The sequence below is a fragment of the Phoxinus phoxinus genome (genome assembly GCF_949152265.1).
Source record: "Phoxinus phoxinus genome assembly, chromosome: 25".
Lineage (NCBI taxonomy): Eukaryota > Metazoa > Chordata > Actinopteri > Cypriniformes > Leuciscidae > Phoxinus > Phoxinus phoxinus.
Window position 1 is genome coordinate 17,506,000 of NC_136900.1, and position 16,259 is coordinate 17,522,258.

A 16,259-nucleotide genomic window follows, 5' to 3' on the forward strand; every position below is an offset into this window, starting at 1 on the left:
ATTTGCCCATGTTGCTGGACATTCTGACTTTGCAGACAGTAGTTGTATATTAATATTGTTTTTCAGTACAAACAAAACTGCTGATATTAATTGTGAACATTGGTTTAAGATGCTGACAAGGAAAATAAGTCTCATGCTGTTATTTAGCACATTTTGAAACCTCTATCCCCTGAGATATGTTGCCAGTTTAAGGTAAGACAAAAAGTTTTCAACTAGATATTTTCTTTTAGGATCGAACAGGGGTGTCCAACCCCCGCTCCTGAAGGTTAACATCCTGCTGAGTTTCTCCAACCCGGATCAAACGCACCAATGCCTGATAAAAGTCTTCAGATTTACACTTCTTCAATTTTGCAAAGCAAATGCTACAATAATGAGAGCCTGGACACTTAGTCCCGGTTTCACAGACAGGGATGGGATTAGATTAAACCATGTTTAGGACTTAATTCAATTAGGGCTTTTGTAAACTTGCCTTATAAAAATAAAAAACATTACTGGTTTGCATTTTGAGATAAGAATATACTTTTTTTTGACATTTTAAGATATGTTAGTGCAAGTTTCTTTCAGTTAAAACGGCTCAAACATACATTTTAGTCTGGGACTAGACTTAAGCCTTGTCTGTGAAACTGGAGGATAGACATGTTATACATGAAAAAAAAGTGAAATGCTGTATCACATAAAACAGAAATATGAATGTCTTTTTTATATACATTGATAGGCCAACGCATACTTGGAGATACAAATCATAAAATCACATATCAAATTTGTTTATATTATTTATATTCTTGAATGTTTTACTTAAGTCTAGATTGTTTTGTGTCAGGAAACGCTTTTTATGCTGATCATTTTCCATTCTTCTCTGTTTAAGGGAGATATATGTACAACATTTATATAGACCTAGATTTACCACCCAACTCTTTGATCCCCATGGAGGCAGTTGTGTAAATCGTTACTGTTCTTTGATACTGTGCATCCATTACCAATAAACGTTCTTAATTTTGAATGACTACGTCATTAACCCTTTTATGTGACTTTAAAGCAGTCTTAAAGCTTATCTTGTTCAGAACAAGTTTTAACTGCTGTTCCTCGAGTGATATGCTTAACATGAGAAAGCAACAAAGGCCAAGTGAATGGTAAGCTTTAGTGTCTCTCGTGTGTGTGGGTTTATTTGTTTCCTATATTTAAGGGGTTAAATACACAAGCAGAATATGAAGAGTGGTAAATCAAACCAACTACTCAATTTCAAGTGGGTAAAATAATCGAGATTATTTAAGAAATACTTTTGTGTTTGCAGTGATTTATTTAAACGAATCCATTTTTTAAACATTTTTCAGTTTTTAAATTCCTTTTCAGTCATAACTTTTAAATAATTTTTAGTTCCTTTAATTTTAAATCCATTTTCAGTCGTCATTTTTTAATAATTTCCAATTCCTTTCATTTTAAATTCATCATCAGTCGTCATTTTTTTATAATTTCCAGTTCCTTTATTTTTAATAATTAATTTTTCAGTCATGATTTTTGCATGATTCTCAGTTCCTCTCTGTGTGATTGTCATGTGCCTGCAGCAGCTCAGAGAGGAAGAGCTCCTCCAGTACAGGCTACGAGCAGGCTACAGGAAATTACCGACGGAACGCGATTTTTTTTTTGTAATAGTCGACGTATCTCATTCATTTAAAAGGGCATGTTTACAGGAAGCACACCATTTCGCTTTTTTAACACGCAAAGAGATGCTGAAGCAGGATTGAGTCGCTGCGTCGGTGAAAGGAGCTGTCCACCATGAGGTGCTGATCGGCGGCCTGGCAGAACGATGGCGACGGGGAAGTGGCTTCTGTACACGGGTCTCTGTCTGTCTCTCGTCGCCTTGTGTTTCTTGACAATCGCAATCTCATCGGATCACTGGTACGAAACGGACGCGAGGAGATACAAGGAACGTTGCCGAACTTTCTCGAACCGCAGGAGCGATCCGGGTTTTATATACATCCCCAACCACAGCCTTCCACTGCGAGCCAGCCGAGCGACCCTAGACCGATGGGAAAACCGACTGCTGCTGACTAGAAACCGCCGTCAGCTGTTCGCGATGAGCGCGGCGGATGAGTGCAGCAGACGCTACAATTCAACCAACATGGGGCTGTGGAGCAAATGCTTCAGGGTGGGATTTGACCCAGACATCGAAGAGCTCATTCAGAAAGGTAAAAACATCCAACTGAGTCTTATAGGGATGTGTTGGCTGTGTTGATGCAAAGCAAATGCTACAATAATGAGAGCCTGGAAAATGCCATTTCAAGCTGGAAGACATGTCTTCTAGCTTGAAATGGCATTTTCCAGGCTCACGTTATTGTAGCAAATGCTTTGCAATGTATATAATAGACTATGCATCAGAGTAAAATGCCAATTCATTATAATCAGTTGCACATGGCACCGTTGTATATTTTCCTCAATATTGAACATAATGAGCACCTCTGAACATGAATTGTAGTTATACATTCTGTTCTCTATATGAATTGTTGTGGCTTAAATCAGTGGTCCGCAATCTTGGTCCTGGAGTACCTGAGCAATGCACATTTTAAATGTGTACCTACCTCATTCAATACACTTGATATATTTCATCAACTCAATAGAAGAGGCTCCAAGAATTGAACATGGGCCTGGATTGAGAATGACATATTTAGTCCAAAATGAGCAATGCTCACTTGACCATCTGTGTTTACACATCTAAATGTGACACTTGTCCATATGCACAAGCAGGCTCAGCTCAACAGGGGACCTGGTCCACCTAACCATGAGCTTGACAACCACTAACAACTATCTGGACCCACCTTGGAGCTTGGGATCATACTGGGATCTGATGTAATTCTGATTCTGATTTTCTTGTTTTTCCAGGAACTATCGAGCGTTGCTCCTTTATAAGGTACTTTTACTCCTCCCCTGCCGTGATTCGAAAGGATCTTTCCTACAACATCACTAAGACTATCCAGCAAGATGATTGGCATGCCCTGCGTGAGTGGGACTTGCTCTTTTCGATCTGCATCAGTGTTATCACGGGCCCTCTTACAAAGGGGTCTTCTCACTAAGGTCCTTAGTGTTACTGTTACTAGTATACTAGTCCACCATGCGATTAGGAAGCATGGCATTAGTTTTCACTGTTATGCTGAGGATACTCAGCTCTATATTTCTTCACGCCCTGACAAAACGTACCAATTAACAAAATTAACGGAATGCATAGCTGATATAAAAAACTGGATGACTAGTAATTTCCTACTACTTAATTCTGAAAAAAACAGAGATTCTAATTATTGGACAGAAAACTTCCTCACGTAATAATCTAGAATAGAATAATTTGCAATGGAAGTGAATTAATCAAAACTAACTTTAGCTGGACAATAACTTTATTCTAGAGCTGCTGTGAAGCCAAAACAATCTCTGTTACTTTAATTTCCTATTATCACTGTAAAGCTGCTTTGAAACAATGTATATTGATAAAAGCACTATGAAGGTGACTTGACTTGACAGCTTACTGGGCCCTGGATAAAGGTGGTCACATTAGGGAAATTTCAGCGAAATACAAAGGTCCATTGTCAATAGCAGAGATGTATGCGGCACAGCTCACACAGAAATCATATTCAAACAAAGCAGCTTTCTGTTGGTCAGCACGTCAAATTCTCATGATCGACTTGAACATGAGGAAATCTGCCTGATTGCAAGGATTCTGATTGGAATGAATTGGATTTCACCCTCAAAATTTGGCTAAGGAACAGTAAACGTGACTGCACCTTAAAGCTTGCCTACTCATAACAGATTAAAAGTCCCTACGAATGAGTGTATTTGATACAGTATTTGAGCAGTAGAGTTTTAAGCAAGAGTATCCAATCCTGTTCCTGGAATTGCCACCTTCTCCTGTCAAGTTCAGCTGGAACAAACTAATCAGTGCCTTCAGAATTACTAGAAATTCCTGCCAGGTTGGAGCTAAACTCTACAAGATAGTAGTAATCCACGAGCAGGATTGGGCACCCCCAGTAACTTGCTATGTTCCCCTCCAGATTTGCGTCGGATGACAGCTGGGTTCATGGGCATGGCTCTATCCATCATTCTCTTTGGCTGGACCATTGGCGTTATGGGCTGTTGCTGGCAGCAAGGCCTCATGCATTACGTTGCTGGTCTACTCTTCCTAATGGGAGGTATGTTAATTCACTGAGTTGCTCCTTAATGTGTTTTAGGGTTCTCCCCTATTTTTGAACATCTACCAATCATGTCCCACCACAGGTACCTTCTGCATCATCTCTCTGTGCACCTGTGTGGCCGGCATCAACTTCGAACTGTCTCGCTACCCACGTTATCTGTTCAGCCTCCCGGATGATATAAGCCATGGTTACGGCTGGTCCATGTTCAGTGCCTGGGGAGGGCTGGGACTGACCCTCATAGCCGGGTTCTTCTGCACCCTGGCACCATCGATTCAGCCTCCTCCACCATCCCGTACCTCCTGTCCCAAGTCTCGCATGGAGAACGGAACGGTGTGCTAAAGCTTCACATGTTGTGACACTTGATACATTAACACAAACTTGTTCATAGACTTTGTTATGGGTAAAATCACGGAGGTCGTTGAAAGACGTTTTGTTCTGGAATGTGACAAGCCATGGCTGTTGGGACTATACAAGGAGGACCTATGAAAGCACATTTGTACAGTTGTATAAAAGCTTTCATCATGACATGAGTTCAGCATGTCCTTGGTGTTTTGTCCTTGTGTTCAGTAGATCGTGTTTGAATTTCGAGACAAATTCACCGTTTCAAAAATGTATGATTTACCATGGATTTCATTATGTGCTATAAATGTTTTCAATGTCAATAATTTCATCATTGGACAATAAAATGCCTCATGTAAGAAAACATTTCTACCGTTTCTACATCAGAAAAAAAGAGAATCAAACAGAGGCACTGAATACTCAATTTTATTTAAGATTTCATTGTTCCAGACCAGCAGAAAAGGGGGTCAATTCTTCTCTTTTAGCGCTTTATTTTGCATTAAATGATTTCAGCAGCATGTTAAACCCAAATGTCGGACTACATTGATTTTTTTTCCTGAAAGAATGAGTGATTGCGTTTGATAAATACTGTTTAGTATGGCCACACAGATGAGAAAGAAAAGAGTAGAACTCATTTAAAGGCATTGGAATGGGGGCATGTTAGTGTGTGCCTGTCTTTTTGCCATCGACACTCGTATTATCTGCAATCATGCCTTGACGTGTCTCCCTTTTATTACCATCACCATCCTTCCCAAGGTTCCAGACTCGATTCCTGATTCATACCTTGTATGAATGGCTTATTCTATAGGCAAGCCAATAAACACTTCCACAGAGGTCTTGCTCGCCTTTCTTCATGGGAATGAAGTTACTGCAGACATCCTGTAGCAGCATGTCAGGTCTCACATCACCATCCTTGCCCTAAGACGCTTTAGACAAACCCCCTGAATACAAAATGGGTTCCTCCCTAAGATATAGAAGATTCCACTCTGTCATTAATGAAGTCCCTTCCAAAGAGGACCAGGGTCTTGTCTCTACAAATGCCCTCAAACATCTTACCTGTGGCTCCGTAAACATTAAGCGTGTAAGAAGCAGAGAGCATTACAGACTTATCTTAAAATAATCCGCTTCCGTTTCCTTTGAGAGGTGGTGAGACCTAACATACGGGAAGTGTAAAGATTCACAGTATTAAATTTCAGTCTGTACCTTGGGTGAAGGAGTGAGGCCAATCAGACATGTTATTCACTTAAGCACATTCCGTTTAGCCATTATTAGTCACATGTACACATCAGTGCTCATGGTTTTCTCTGCACATTTCAATGTGAGACTCTTCTCCCCCCCCCCTCCTCAGAATCATATGTGAAGGTGTGTGTATATGTGTCAGGACCCTCTGTGTCTGCCAGGCACCTTCATTCAAATCATTACCCTGCACTGATGGTGCTCATAATACAGAGACGTATGTGTGCCTTCAAAAAAAAGTGACCGCAGACAAACAAATCCTGATGGGAAAGGGATGGAGAGGGAAAGGGTAGAAAGACAAGAGCTTATGTTACGTTATTAATGGAAGGGGTATATTTGCAGTTTCATGTTTGTAATGCAGTTAAATCAAGGGTTGTCTTTAGTGACGGTCGATACCGGCACTCTGTAGGATGTCTGTGGCCGTCTGTGCTGGGGGTCTGAAGGCTGTCTGAAAGCCTGGAGGGGGGGAGTGGAACTGACTTGGGGTGAGTGTGGGCGGGGGGAGGTAGGGGGCCCAGGCGGCTCTGTGTAAGGAGAGGTGGGCCGCCGCGTCCAGGAGGCCAGTGTGAGGGGGCTGTTGGAGTGCGCTGGAGCTGGGCGGTCCGTCCATCTCTGTGAGCGCCTGCAGTGACTTGAGCCAGTGTGGCGGATTGTCATCCTGGAGACAGTCCAAACTGTTGCCTGTGGATGCTGGGATACCTGGAGTTTGAAAATGGACACACGATTTAGCACTATTAGCAGCGAAGCTTTTATCCGTTACTAGTTTATAAAACACAAACCGCACCTGTGATGATGGCGGGGTCCATCCAACTGGCCGCACTGTCCCAGCTGAGGCTGTGCGAGACTCCAGCTGGGCCTATCGGCACCCCGATGTGATTCACACTGGAAGTAGAGGAGGAGGATGAGGAAGAGGTAGAGTTCGGGAGGCCACCGAAGTTGATGTTGATATTTGGTAGGAGTGCTCGCAGTCCGTCCTGCCACTCTTTCACATTTATGCTTTCTGTAGAGCCATTGTTTTCTGAAAGAGTAAAAAAAAAAAAAAGTATGAAACATTTTTACTTTTTGTATCCTTACACCATGTCTACACCGAATATGTCAGAGCAAATGTTCTGGAACCATTTGCACTGTTAGTAGCAAAAGAACATTAGGAATAGAACGGGGCAATTTACTGTTGGTGTCACGTCACTGAATATAATGGTTTTGATTTTCTTTTTACCATTTATTTTAATATTTTCAGTTGAAATATAATCACTTAGTTTCCAAGGCAACGTTTCTAATTTTTTTTAAGTTTTTTATTTAATATTCATATTTATATCTGCCTTATTTAAAACAAATAAAAAAGTTAACAAATCAACCTTCACATGTAATTTGATTGACAGGCGATCTGACCAATCATAATCCGCCAAATCCGTCATTTTGTCCGACAAGACAGTCAGGAGAGCTAGTAGATTAACATCGGTGGATTCCTTCTGATGTTCATTCATGTTTATTTGATGCAATAAATTAACTAGAAGGAAGAGATGATCGGTTCATGCGCAGCTTTAACGAGGCGCTACAGCGATATGTCACGACACATTAAAGAGAACGGTATTTATTGTTTCAATTTCTTTTAAAAAATTATGAAATTTGAACGTTGAGACAGTTTCATATCACATCATATGACAACTGTATTTTTCACCACGTGAGAACATGATATGTGCTGTAAGAGCGGCATGGCTTGTCGGACATATCAACAGTAACTAAAGGGGGCAGGTCTTCGCGAATTATCAATTAAAAGGCAACTCGGTGCAAAATACAACAATAAACAAACTGGGAATGAGTTCAACAACCTGTTTCTATTTGGATCAGTGGGCTACATCTGTAGTACTCTGCTTAGACAAGGTGTTTTAATACACACACAGGTGATTCAATACACACACAGGTGATTCATAAAAACTGGAGTGCACAAGACCGATGCATTCCCTAACCTGATATAGGAATCCCCCCAAGACCGGTGCTGTGGTGCTGGGCCGGCATGCTCAGGTCTAAGAAATGGCTGTGCGCAGCTGCTGCGGTGGCCGTGTGGTTCAAGTGTGTGAGGTTATTGCGGGTAGGGAGGCCCATCCAGGGGTGGCGTGCGGCCATGTGTTGGGGAAGGCTGAAGGAGTTATAGAGGCCTCTGTGCTGGAGGTGAGGAAGGCGCTGTTGGCCGTTGGGGAGGCTGGTCTGATGGGAGGGGTTGGGAGAGAGGGGGGAATGCTCCTGGACTGACAGCTCTTTCTCTATAAGGTCGGCCAGAGCCTTCCGTGTGACGTCGAATGGGTCGAAGCCCAGGTCATCGTCCTGCTGCTGCTGCTGCTGCTTGGCTGAGGAGCCAAAACCGAAGGCCGCCTGCCAATCAGTGGAGGACGACACGGGGATAGTGTCTGCAACAAGGAAGAGAGATTAGCTCCGCTTACACTGAAATCTTATTGTTCCAAAATCCTACTACATTGGATCGCGCCTACCTGACGTGAAAAGGCTCTGTGGTTCTGGAGTCATGGGCCAGTCGGAGGCTCCCTGTGGTGAACTGGAGAATGGGGGCAGGCTGCTGGGGATGGGGTTGGGATGTCTGAAATTGCTGTTGTCTGAGAAAAGAGACTGAGACTCCGCTGCCGCCCCTTCGAAGGGTGAGCGTGCTGCGAGTTCGGCCACGCTGATGGGCACGACGAGGCTGGGTTTAGTAAGGCCAGGTGGAGGAGATGGGGACTCGCTACTGGATGTCTGCCGAACCAAATACAGACAGATGGATCAAAAAAATATTGATCCAAAAACATTAACTATTATCAGTAATTCACTTTTTTTAAGCACTTACCTGTGATATATTTTCCCCGTTTCCTATACTTATGGGTTCTGATGGTTTCTCAATTGGACTGAAATTAAAAAAGTGTAATAAGCACGCACAAAAACAATAAGTGCCGTCACTTGATATTGTTATCTATCAACACTACTGGCTAGGTTTCTGCAGTACAGTACCTGGTAGGCTCTAAGGCTGATGGGAAGGGTGGGAGGCCCATGTTCTGCTCTGTTCCCTGTTCAGGGTCTGGTTCGTCTGGAGTCATGTGGTCTGAGTCTGTTAGGCAGTCTAAAAGAGGAGGGGACTTGCGATGCTCTGTGGTTAAACCGTTAACCATTTTCCCATAGCTCTGTAATGAGGGCCACCCTTCTTTATTGGTGCTATTTGGTCTGGGAATAAAAAAATGCAAAATTAAAAATGGGAACCACACTTCTAAAAGAAAAGAGAAACTTGGTAACACTTTACAATAAGGTTAATTGGTTAATATATTAGCTAACATGAACTAACAACGAGCAATAATTTACAGTATTTATTAATCTTTGTTAATGTTAGTTAATAAAAATACAGCTGTTCATTGTTTGTGTATGTTAGTTCACAGTGTGTTAACTAAGGAACCTTATTGTAAGTGTTACAAGAAACTTATCATATATAATATCTGAATTATATACACTACCATTCAAAAGTTTGGGGTCAGTGAGACTTTTTTGCTTTTTAATAAATTAATACTTTTAGTCAGCAGACACATTAAACGGATCAGAAGTGACAGTGAAGACATTTATGTTACAAAGAAATATTTCACATAAACGCTGTTATTTTGAAATTTCTATTCATCAAAAAATATATCACAGGTTCCACAAACTATTAAGCAGCACAACGGTTTTCAACATTGATAATAATAATAAATGTTTCTTGAGCATGCAAAACTGCAAAATGTAAAAATACTATTACGTAAAATAATTTTATAATATTTCATACCAACCCCAAACCTACGAACGGTAATGATTTTTTCTTTTTATATATTTTAATATAATTAATTATCATACAATTATTTAATTATAAACATAATTATTTAACTATCATATAATTAATGATTGCATATTTTGCAAAAATAAGGCAAATTTTCATTAACAATATGGATATGGTTATCATAGTCGGTGTGTGCAGCAATGAAATTCAAGATTAAAAGCAACACCTCTGAGTGGAGTTGGGTTTGCTCTTCGACTTCTCCCCACATGTTGAGGTTTGTAAAAAGTTAGGGTTCGCTTTGTAAAGGTCTTGGAGTAATTTTTGTTCATACTCTTGATGTTTCCCAGCCTAAAAACAAAGTGTACACGTACAGAGAGAGCAAACTCATTTTCAAAATGTCATTTCATTGATTGACTTGTCTGAACTGATCGATTGGCACAATCGCTCACCTGCATTTCTTCTTTTGTAAAACTAGCAGCTTCATCCCCCAGTTCATGTAAATACATGCAGTCTGGTTTGGGACACTGCATGCTTTTAAGAAAATAACTGCAGTACTTTGTTGTACCTAAAGAAGCCTGGAGACAGAACAGCAACACACAGAACTACTTTAATAACAAACAAAAATTGATAGAAGAATAAATGTAATATACTTACATGAAGAGATGAGGATAAATAACACTAAAATTTAAACATCATGACACTTTTAAGGGACGTTCTGAATCATTTTTGTTAAAAGACTGTGCTGTGATGGTTTAACACTTACCTTGAGTGTTCTACCATCCACTATGACATTGTTCACACACTGTATTGCTCTAAGGGCGTCCTCTGAACGAATGTAAGTTACATAGGCACTGGCACTAGGACCCTGTGAAATGTGAAAGGTCAAAATATAAGTGAGCGTTTTCTTTATTCTACTGTTTTGCTGTAGCCTTAAAGGAACACTCAGACTTTTTGGGACTTTAGCCTATTCACCTTATCCCCCAGAGTTAGATAAATCCATACATACCTTTTTCATCTCCGTGCGTGCTATAAGTCTGTTTGACGCACCCACCGCTAGCCTAGCTTAGCACAAAGACTGGATGTAAATGGTTGCAGCTAGCATACTAATCCAAATAAGTGACAAAATAACGCAAACATTTTCCTATTTACATGTTGTGATTTGTATAGTCACAGAGTGTACAAAAAACAAAGTCATATGAGACACAGACATATTTTAACCGTATAAATACTGGGAACTATATTCTCTGAAGGCGAAGCACTGCTACTTGGGCGGAGTGATAACCGCAGCACCTGAGACGCGCCGAGGTGAGGAGCAGAGAGTTCGTTCAGAGCGCGTCTCAGGTGCTGCGGTTATCACTCCGCCCTATATTCAGGGGATATAGTTCCCAGTATTTATACGGTTAAAATATGTCTGTGTCTCATGTGACTTTGTTTTTTGTACACTCTGTGACTATACAAATCACAACATGTAAATAGGAAAATGTTTGCGTTATTTTGTCACTTATTTGGATTAGTATGCTAGCTGCAACCATTTACATCCAGTCTTTGTGCTAAGCTAGGCTAGCGGTGGGTGCGTCAAACAGACTTATAGCACGCACGGAGATGAAAAAGGTATGTATGGATTTATCTAACTCTGGGGGATAAGTTGAATAGGCTAAAGTCCCAAAAAGTCGGAGTGTTCCTTTAAAGGGATAGTTCACGCAACAAAGAAAATTCTGTCATCATTCACTTGTTTATCTTAGATATAGTCCATTCTTCTGCTGAAGCCATTGACTTCCATTGTATGGAAACAAAAAAATACAATGGAAGTCAATGGCTACTGTTACCCATATTCTTCAATCTTCTGTGTTTAGCAGAAGAAAGAAATTCATACAGGTTTGGAACAATAAATGATGACAGAACTATAATTTTTGGTAGCTATCCCTACAAGACTTTTCCCACACACGAGAGGCACATGGACATGAAGTTTTTCCTACCTGTGAACCTGCATATGATGTGCTGTTATTGATGACCACTTTATGAATTTTGCCGAACTTCCCGAAATATTCTGGGCGCTTTAGAACCTACGAAATGATCAAAGTGACAGTGATTCCTTCAAGCGAATTATTGCATGAACGACAAAACCGACACTACGCTGAATTATGCCCACTTATTATAGATCACACAATCAAACTGTGAAATGACTCCGAGGGAGGAAATTTCCTTTTGTTCAGCAAAATGTAAACGGCTCCCTGATGAAAACGCTCTATTTTTGTGCCATTCTCATTTACCTCCCACAGGAAGTGATACATTTCTCACTGATGTGATATGGGCACAGGGTGATCTGTCCTTCTTTGTATGATCAGTGATTTAGATACATGTGACATTATATGGTAAATTACTACTTTTATTGTAGTGCTTTTAGATCGTACACTACTGTTCAAAGGTTTGGGGTCAGTGAGATTTTTCTTTCAATGATTCCAGGGGAAAAAAAGAAAAGTGTATCACGGTTTCCACAAAAATATTGAGCAGCACAACGGTTTTCAACATTGATAAAAAAAAAAAACTTAAAATACAAATCAGCATATTAGAATGATTTCTGAAGGATCATGTGACATGTAAGACTGGATGCTGAAAATGCAGCTGTCATCACAGGAATAAATTACAATTTAAAATATCTGAAAATAAAAACAGTTATTTTAATTTGTAATAACATATCAGAATATTACTGCTTTTAAATTTATGTTTTTTATGAGGTAAATGCAGCTTTGGTGAGCAGAATAGACTTCTTACAAAAACGATTAATATTAACGCACATACAATTTTGAGTTAATTTCATAGAGGTAGCAGCTAGTTATTCATTATCAAGTCATTTGTTAAAGTCTATTCAAACAAATGCAATAAATAACAATAAAATTAGAATTAAGTATTTAAAAAAATATTGAGGTGCATAATTCAATAGATCCACAAAAAGAAAAGACTGATAACAGTCACTATATAATAAAAAACACAAAAAAGACATTGACATTGTCTAATGCGATGAATCACCTCTGCGTCCGCGAGTCTTTGAGAAAGTCCCACCACGAACACGAGGTTTCGCTGCACCACGCGGACGCTGGCCAGGTGCTTGCGGTTCTCCGTCACCTTCTGCTTCTTTTCATTCTGCTTCTGCTTCTTCTCGTTCTTTATCCTCTGGATCTCCTCTTGTGACAGTGGCTTGTATACTGCCGGATCCTCCGGGTAAGGCTACAGAAGACACACACAACTCGTTACCTCGCTTGAACCCGTATCCTGAGGGCTAGCATGCTCAAAGAACTCTGCAAATAGGTCAAGTTTTCAGGCTGACACCATTACAGTGAATGAAATGAACCACATCGCGTTTACACTTGGGAAGTGCGGTTGGCCAAAAAAGTGGTGCAACATGCTTTAGCCACAAAATGCATAACCAGGCTTTAGAATATTAAGCCAGTTAATCAGACAATATTTCACCACTGCGCTTGTGCATAACATTTTTTTTTTACAATCAACAATTAAATATAGTCATGGCAACTTCTTGGTTAAATACATATCAACCATCCAGTTCTCTAGATTCTGCTACTAGGTTCAGTGGTTTTAAACTGATCTTGTTTCAGAAACTGGCTTGTATATTGGGCAACAAGTGGCGAGCCAACACAGTAGCAGAAATAAAACTTTAATGAGCCTATACACGGGTTTCTGTGCAACGTCATCACACAGATGTGCGCGCATCTAAGAGGCAGAAAGCAACAGTCTTTACGGCTATATCTAGCAGAAGCAGAGATGACGCGGAGCTGTTGTGCTGTAAACTAAGCTAAATGCATAGGGTATGTCATGTTTTTATGATTCGCAAACTTAGTTGGACAATTTCATACTAGTCAACTAACTAACTTTTTACATAATGTTATATTAATATGCAAATGAAACACAAGCAAACAGATTCAACTCTGAAATTGCAGTTTATTATTGAGTCAACAAGAATTTACAAACAATGCGAAATCTACGTTAATTACAATGTTCTTTTACAGAACTCGGCATAACATATAGCGGTCTTGCCTCTTGGATGTGCGCGCATCCGGTATTGTTTGTATACAAGAAACCTGTGTATACATCAATCATTCTTCCACAACGCATTTTCGTCTTACCATGATTTACTACGGTAAGCCTGTTAACGTGTTTATATTTTAGACTTGACCGGATGTTTTTTGCGGGAAATTGCATACATGCGTAGAAAAAAAGTTGGTCCGTGTCGTGTGTATGGTGTGGAATGACAGGTTAGTTGTCACAATGAGCGAGAAAGGTTGACATGGAGCAGCTAAATCGCAAACCACCCGTTTAAAAAAACAAAGCCAAACAGAGGAGAGTCTGCTGGCAAAAAGAGAACGCGATAGAGCTCGTAATTGAGAGATGGCGAGAACTGAGGGTTTTGAAATGCTGTAAAAGCAACACCGAGATGGTGTTTTTATTACTCAACAGGTGAGTATTTTATTGAACAGATAAACTGCCATATGTAGCGCTCTAACAGAGGTCATTGTAAAGCATTATGTATTGTGAAGGGTCATATCATTATGGGTTGTTGTAGTAGCGTTTCATTATTTGCATTTAACTCATATTGGCCATATCGGTATCATCGACTGCTACTTACAGATTAAGGACAGTTTATTATATACAGTGTAATAGTGACCCAATAACCTGCGACTGAGTGAAGTTGGTATTAGAATGTGTTTCACAACTATATTATATATAACAATACAATAAACAATCATCAGAAGCTCTTACCTTTCTGCAAGCAGGGCAGAGGCCGTTCTCGTCTGTGCGGATGCGGTGCCAGCAGAAACGGCAGATCTGGTAGCCGCAGGTGCAGGGGAAGAAGTTGACATCGTCAATCTCCAGCGGTTCCATGCACAGTGGGCACTCCATGGGGTCTTCCTTCACCTCTGGACTGCGGGACATCCTATAGCACGGTAAGTTCAGGAGAGTCTCTGGCAGGTTGGCCAATAGGCTGATGCAAAGTCACAGAAAGTAGTTTGGGATGAAGTGAGATTTGAATTAAACACAGCAGCCTTGATGATGACAATACTTTACTCTAGTACATAAATGCTCTTGTTAAATATTCACATCGGGAAAAAAAATACATGTCGTTAGCTCAAAACTAATTTAATAGCTATTACAAATTAATATGGTCAGCTGTCATAGGCTCAAAGCAGTTCAAAACATCAAGCTACCACAAAGCACATTAAGCCTTTTCATGTTACTCTCAATACAGTCAGTTAGCCCAGTTGGCTATAAACGTGCTGATGTATTGGGATTGCAGAATAGGATCACTGGGTCACATTAGAGATGAATGCATGGCAGTCCACACACAGATCAAATAAAAAAAACCTACCAAATAAATACAATTACGTCCACATTTTAATACTGAATACAGAACCAAGGTTATATTCAGAACAACATACTATACAGCTAAGGTAATATGAATTGCAAATCACAACATGCGATTCAGTCTGTCTTTTGTGCAACACTGACATTGTATCACAACAAACGCACTTATAAACGACGCAGTTCATATTTACTCAGAAAAAATATTATTCCTAAAAGCAAATTACTATTTATCTTCAGCGAAAGCATATATGAACGATTCCCACTTGTATCTCTCACATCATCCCAGATCAAACACTATGTTTAGATTCGCAGACCTCCGTAGAGCCCGTTTCGGCTTCAAAATGTCAATAATGAAATAAACAACACATTTCATCCTTATTTTAACATCTATGAATCTTTATTAAAACCCCAATTATTGATATCTCACATCATGTATGTCTAGCGGCGCGTCAGTCGCGCTGAAAGCCGGTCAGGTGTCTCCACAGCTGGGACAGACTTCAACTGACGTGCGGCACATAACACAACGCCTAAAACATCGATTTCACTCTCCGTAAAACAATAACACTCAAACCTAAAGGCACGCATATTTTTGAAATGCTCATAATAGAATAAAATGACTTTCCTCACAAATATTTTTTGTCGACAACGAGTGTTTTCTGAACCTTTCTATTTTGCGGCCTACACACAGCTAAAGCCTGCGACTCTCCTATTGATCGGCCCGGCGACTAGAGGAGGAACCGCTGCCTGTCCACCTTTGACTTCACCTTTCACTTAAACTCAATGTTTTATGCTTTAATCATGTGGTTAGTCTGTTTCAACACACATATGCAAACCTAATACCGCTGAAGTAATTATATTCGGGTGTATAGATCGCGATTAAAGCAGTTGTTTTGTAGGGTACTCACTTCAACTAGCTGGTCCTGTATTGCAGGGATTCCACTCCAAGGGATATTGACTCTAGTTTAGGCGGGGGTTTCTGCCTTTCAACTGATCAGATGTGCCTATCTGATAGTTTGGAATGAGAACTATTCCACAGCTCAGATGTTCAATATTGATTAGATGTTTCCTACTCAGTTTTACTGTTTATTTAGGTAGCAGATTCTTTACCACCATCTTACACTGAAATGAGGAGGGAATACAGTAACCAGTCACCTCTCATTGAGTTTGCGCAAGATGCGATGCACAATGCATTGTGGGAGATGTAGTTTATTCTGTAAACGTAATTTTCAACATACATCAGCAATGTTCTAGATTCGCCACGAGGGGCGATACAACTTCATGTGATCAGATTTAGGAAAAGTACTTTTTGACAGTATTTTAATAAAAATTACTGCATAGGTTAAAACAAATTA

At 40.2% G+C, this 16,259-nt stretch overlaps 2 protein-coding genes across 2 annotated transcripts; one reads left to right on the top strand and one right to left on the bottom strand.

Annotated features, from left to right (window-relative positions):
* Nucleotides 1-1,059: 1,059 nt before the first annotated feature.
* Nucleotides 1,060-4,931, top strand: tmem178ba (transmembrane protein 178Ba). The gene is made up of 5 exons (XM_079603924.1): nucleotides 1,060-1,130; nucleotides 1,563-2,186; nucleotides 2,878-2,994; nucleotides 4,035-4,172; nucleotides 4,258-4,931. The coding sequence occupies exons 2-5, from the start codon at nucleotides 1,805-1,807 to the stop codon at nucleotides 4,512-4,514; spliced, it is 894 nt and encodes a 297-aa protein (XP_079460050.1). The 5' UTR covers nucleotides 1,060-1,130; nucleotides 1,563-1,804; the 3' UTR covers nucleotides 4,515-4,931.
* Nucleotides 4,925-16,103, bottom strand: cnot4a (CCR4-NOT transcription complex, subunit 4a). The gene is made up of 13 exons (XM_079603920.1): nucleotides 15,813-16,103; nucleotides 14,305-14,527; nucleotides 12,559-12,756; nucleotides 11,508-11,594; nucleotides 10,295-10,396; nucleotides 9,981-10,106; nucleotides 9,758-9,879; nucleotides 8,745-8,954; nucleotides 8,584-8,641; nucleotides 8,237-8,492; nucleotides 7,718-8,155; nucleotides 6,535-6,768; nucleotides 4,925-6,449 (listed from the first exon to the last, which is right to left on the bottom strand). Exons 2-13 carry the CDS (start codon nucleotides 14,476-14,478, stop codon nucleotides 6,130-6,132), a joined length of 2,325 nt encoding a protein of 774 aa, XP_079460046.1. The 5' UTR covers nucleotides 14,479-14,527; nucleotides 15,813-16,103; the 3' UTR covers nucleotides 4,925-6,129.
* Between the last annotated feature and the right edge of the window lie 156 nt (nucleotides 16,104-16,259).

Coding starts and splice junctions, on each gene's coding strand:
- tmem178ba (XM_079603924.1), top strand. CDS start 1,805: ATGGCGACGGGGAAGTGGCTTCTGTACACGGGTCTCTGTCTGTCTCTC. Junction 2,187..2,877: donor CGAAGAGCTCATTCAGAAAG/GTAAAAACATCC, acceptor TTGTTTTTCCAG/GAACTATCGAGCGTTGCTCC. Junction 2,995..4,034: donor AGATGATTGGCATGCCCTGC/GTGAGTGGGACT, acceptor GTTCCCCTCCAG/ATTTGCGTCGGATGACAGCT.
- cnot4a (XM_079603920.1), bottom strand. CDS start 14,478: ATGTCCCGCAGTCCAGAGGTGAAGGAAGACCCCATGGAGTGCCCACTG. Junction 12,757..14,304: donor TCTGCCCTGCTTGCAGAAAG/GTAAGAGCTTCT, acceptor TGTCTTCTGTAG/CCTTACCCGGAGGATCCGGC. Junction 8,493..8,583: donor ACGGGGAAAATATATCACAG/GTAAGTGCTTAA, acceptor TTGGTTCGGCAG/ACATCCAGTAGCGAGTCCCC.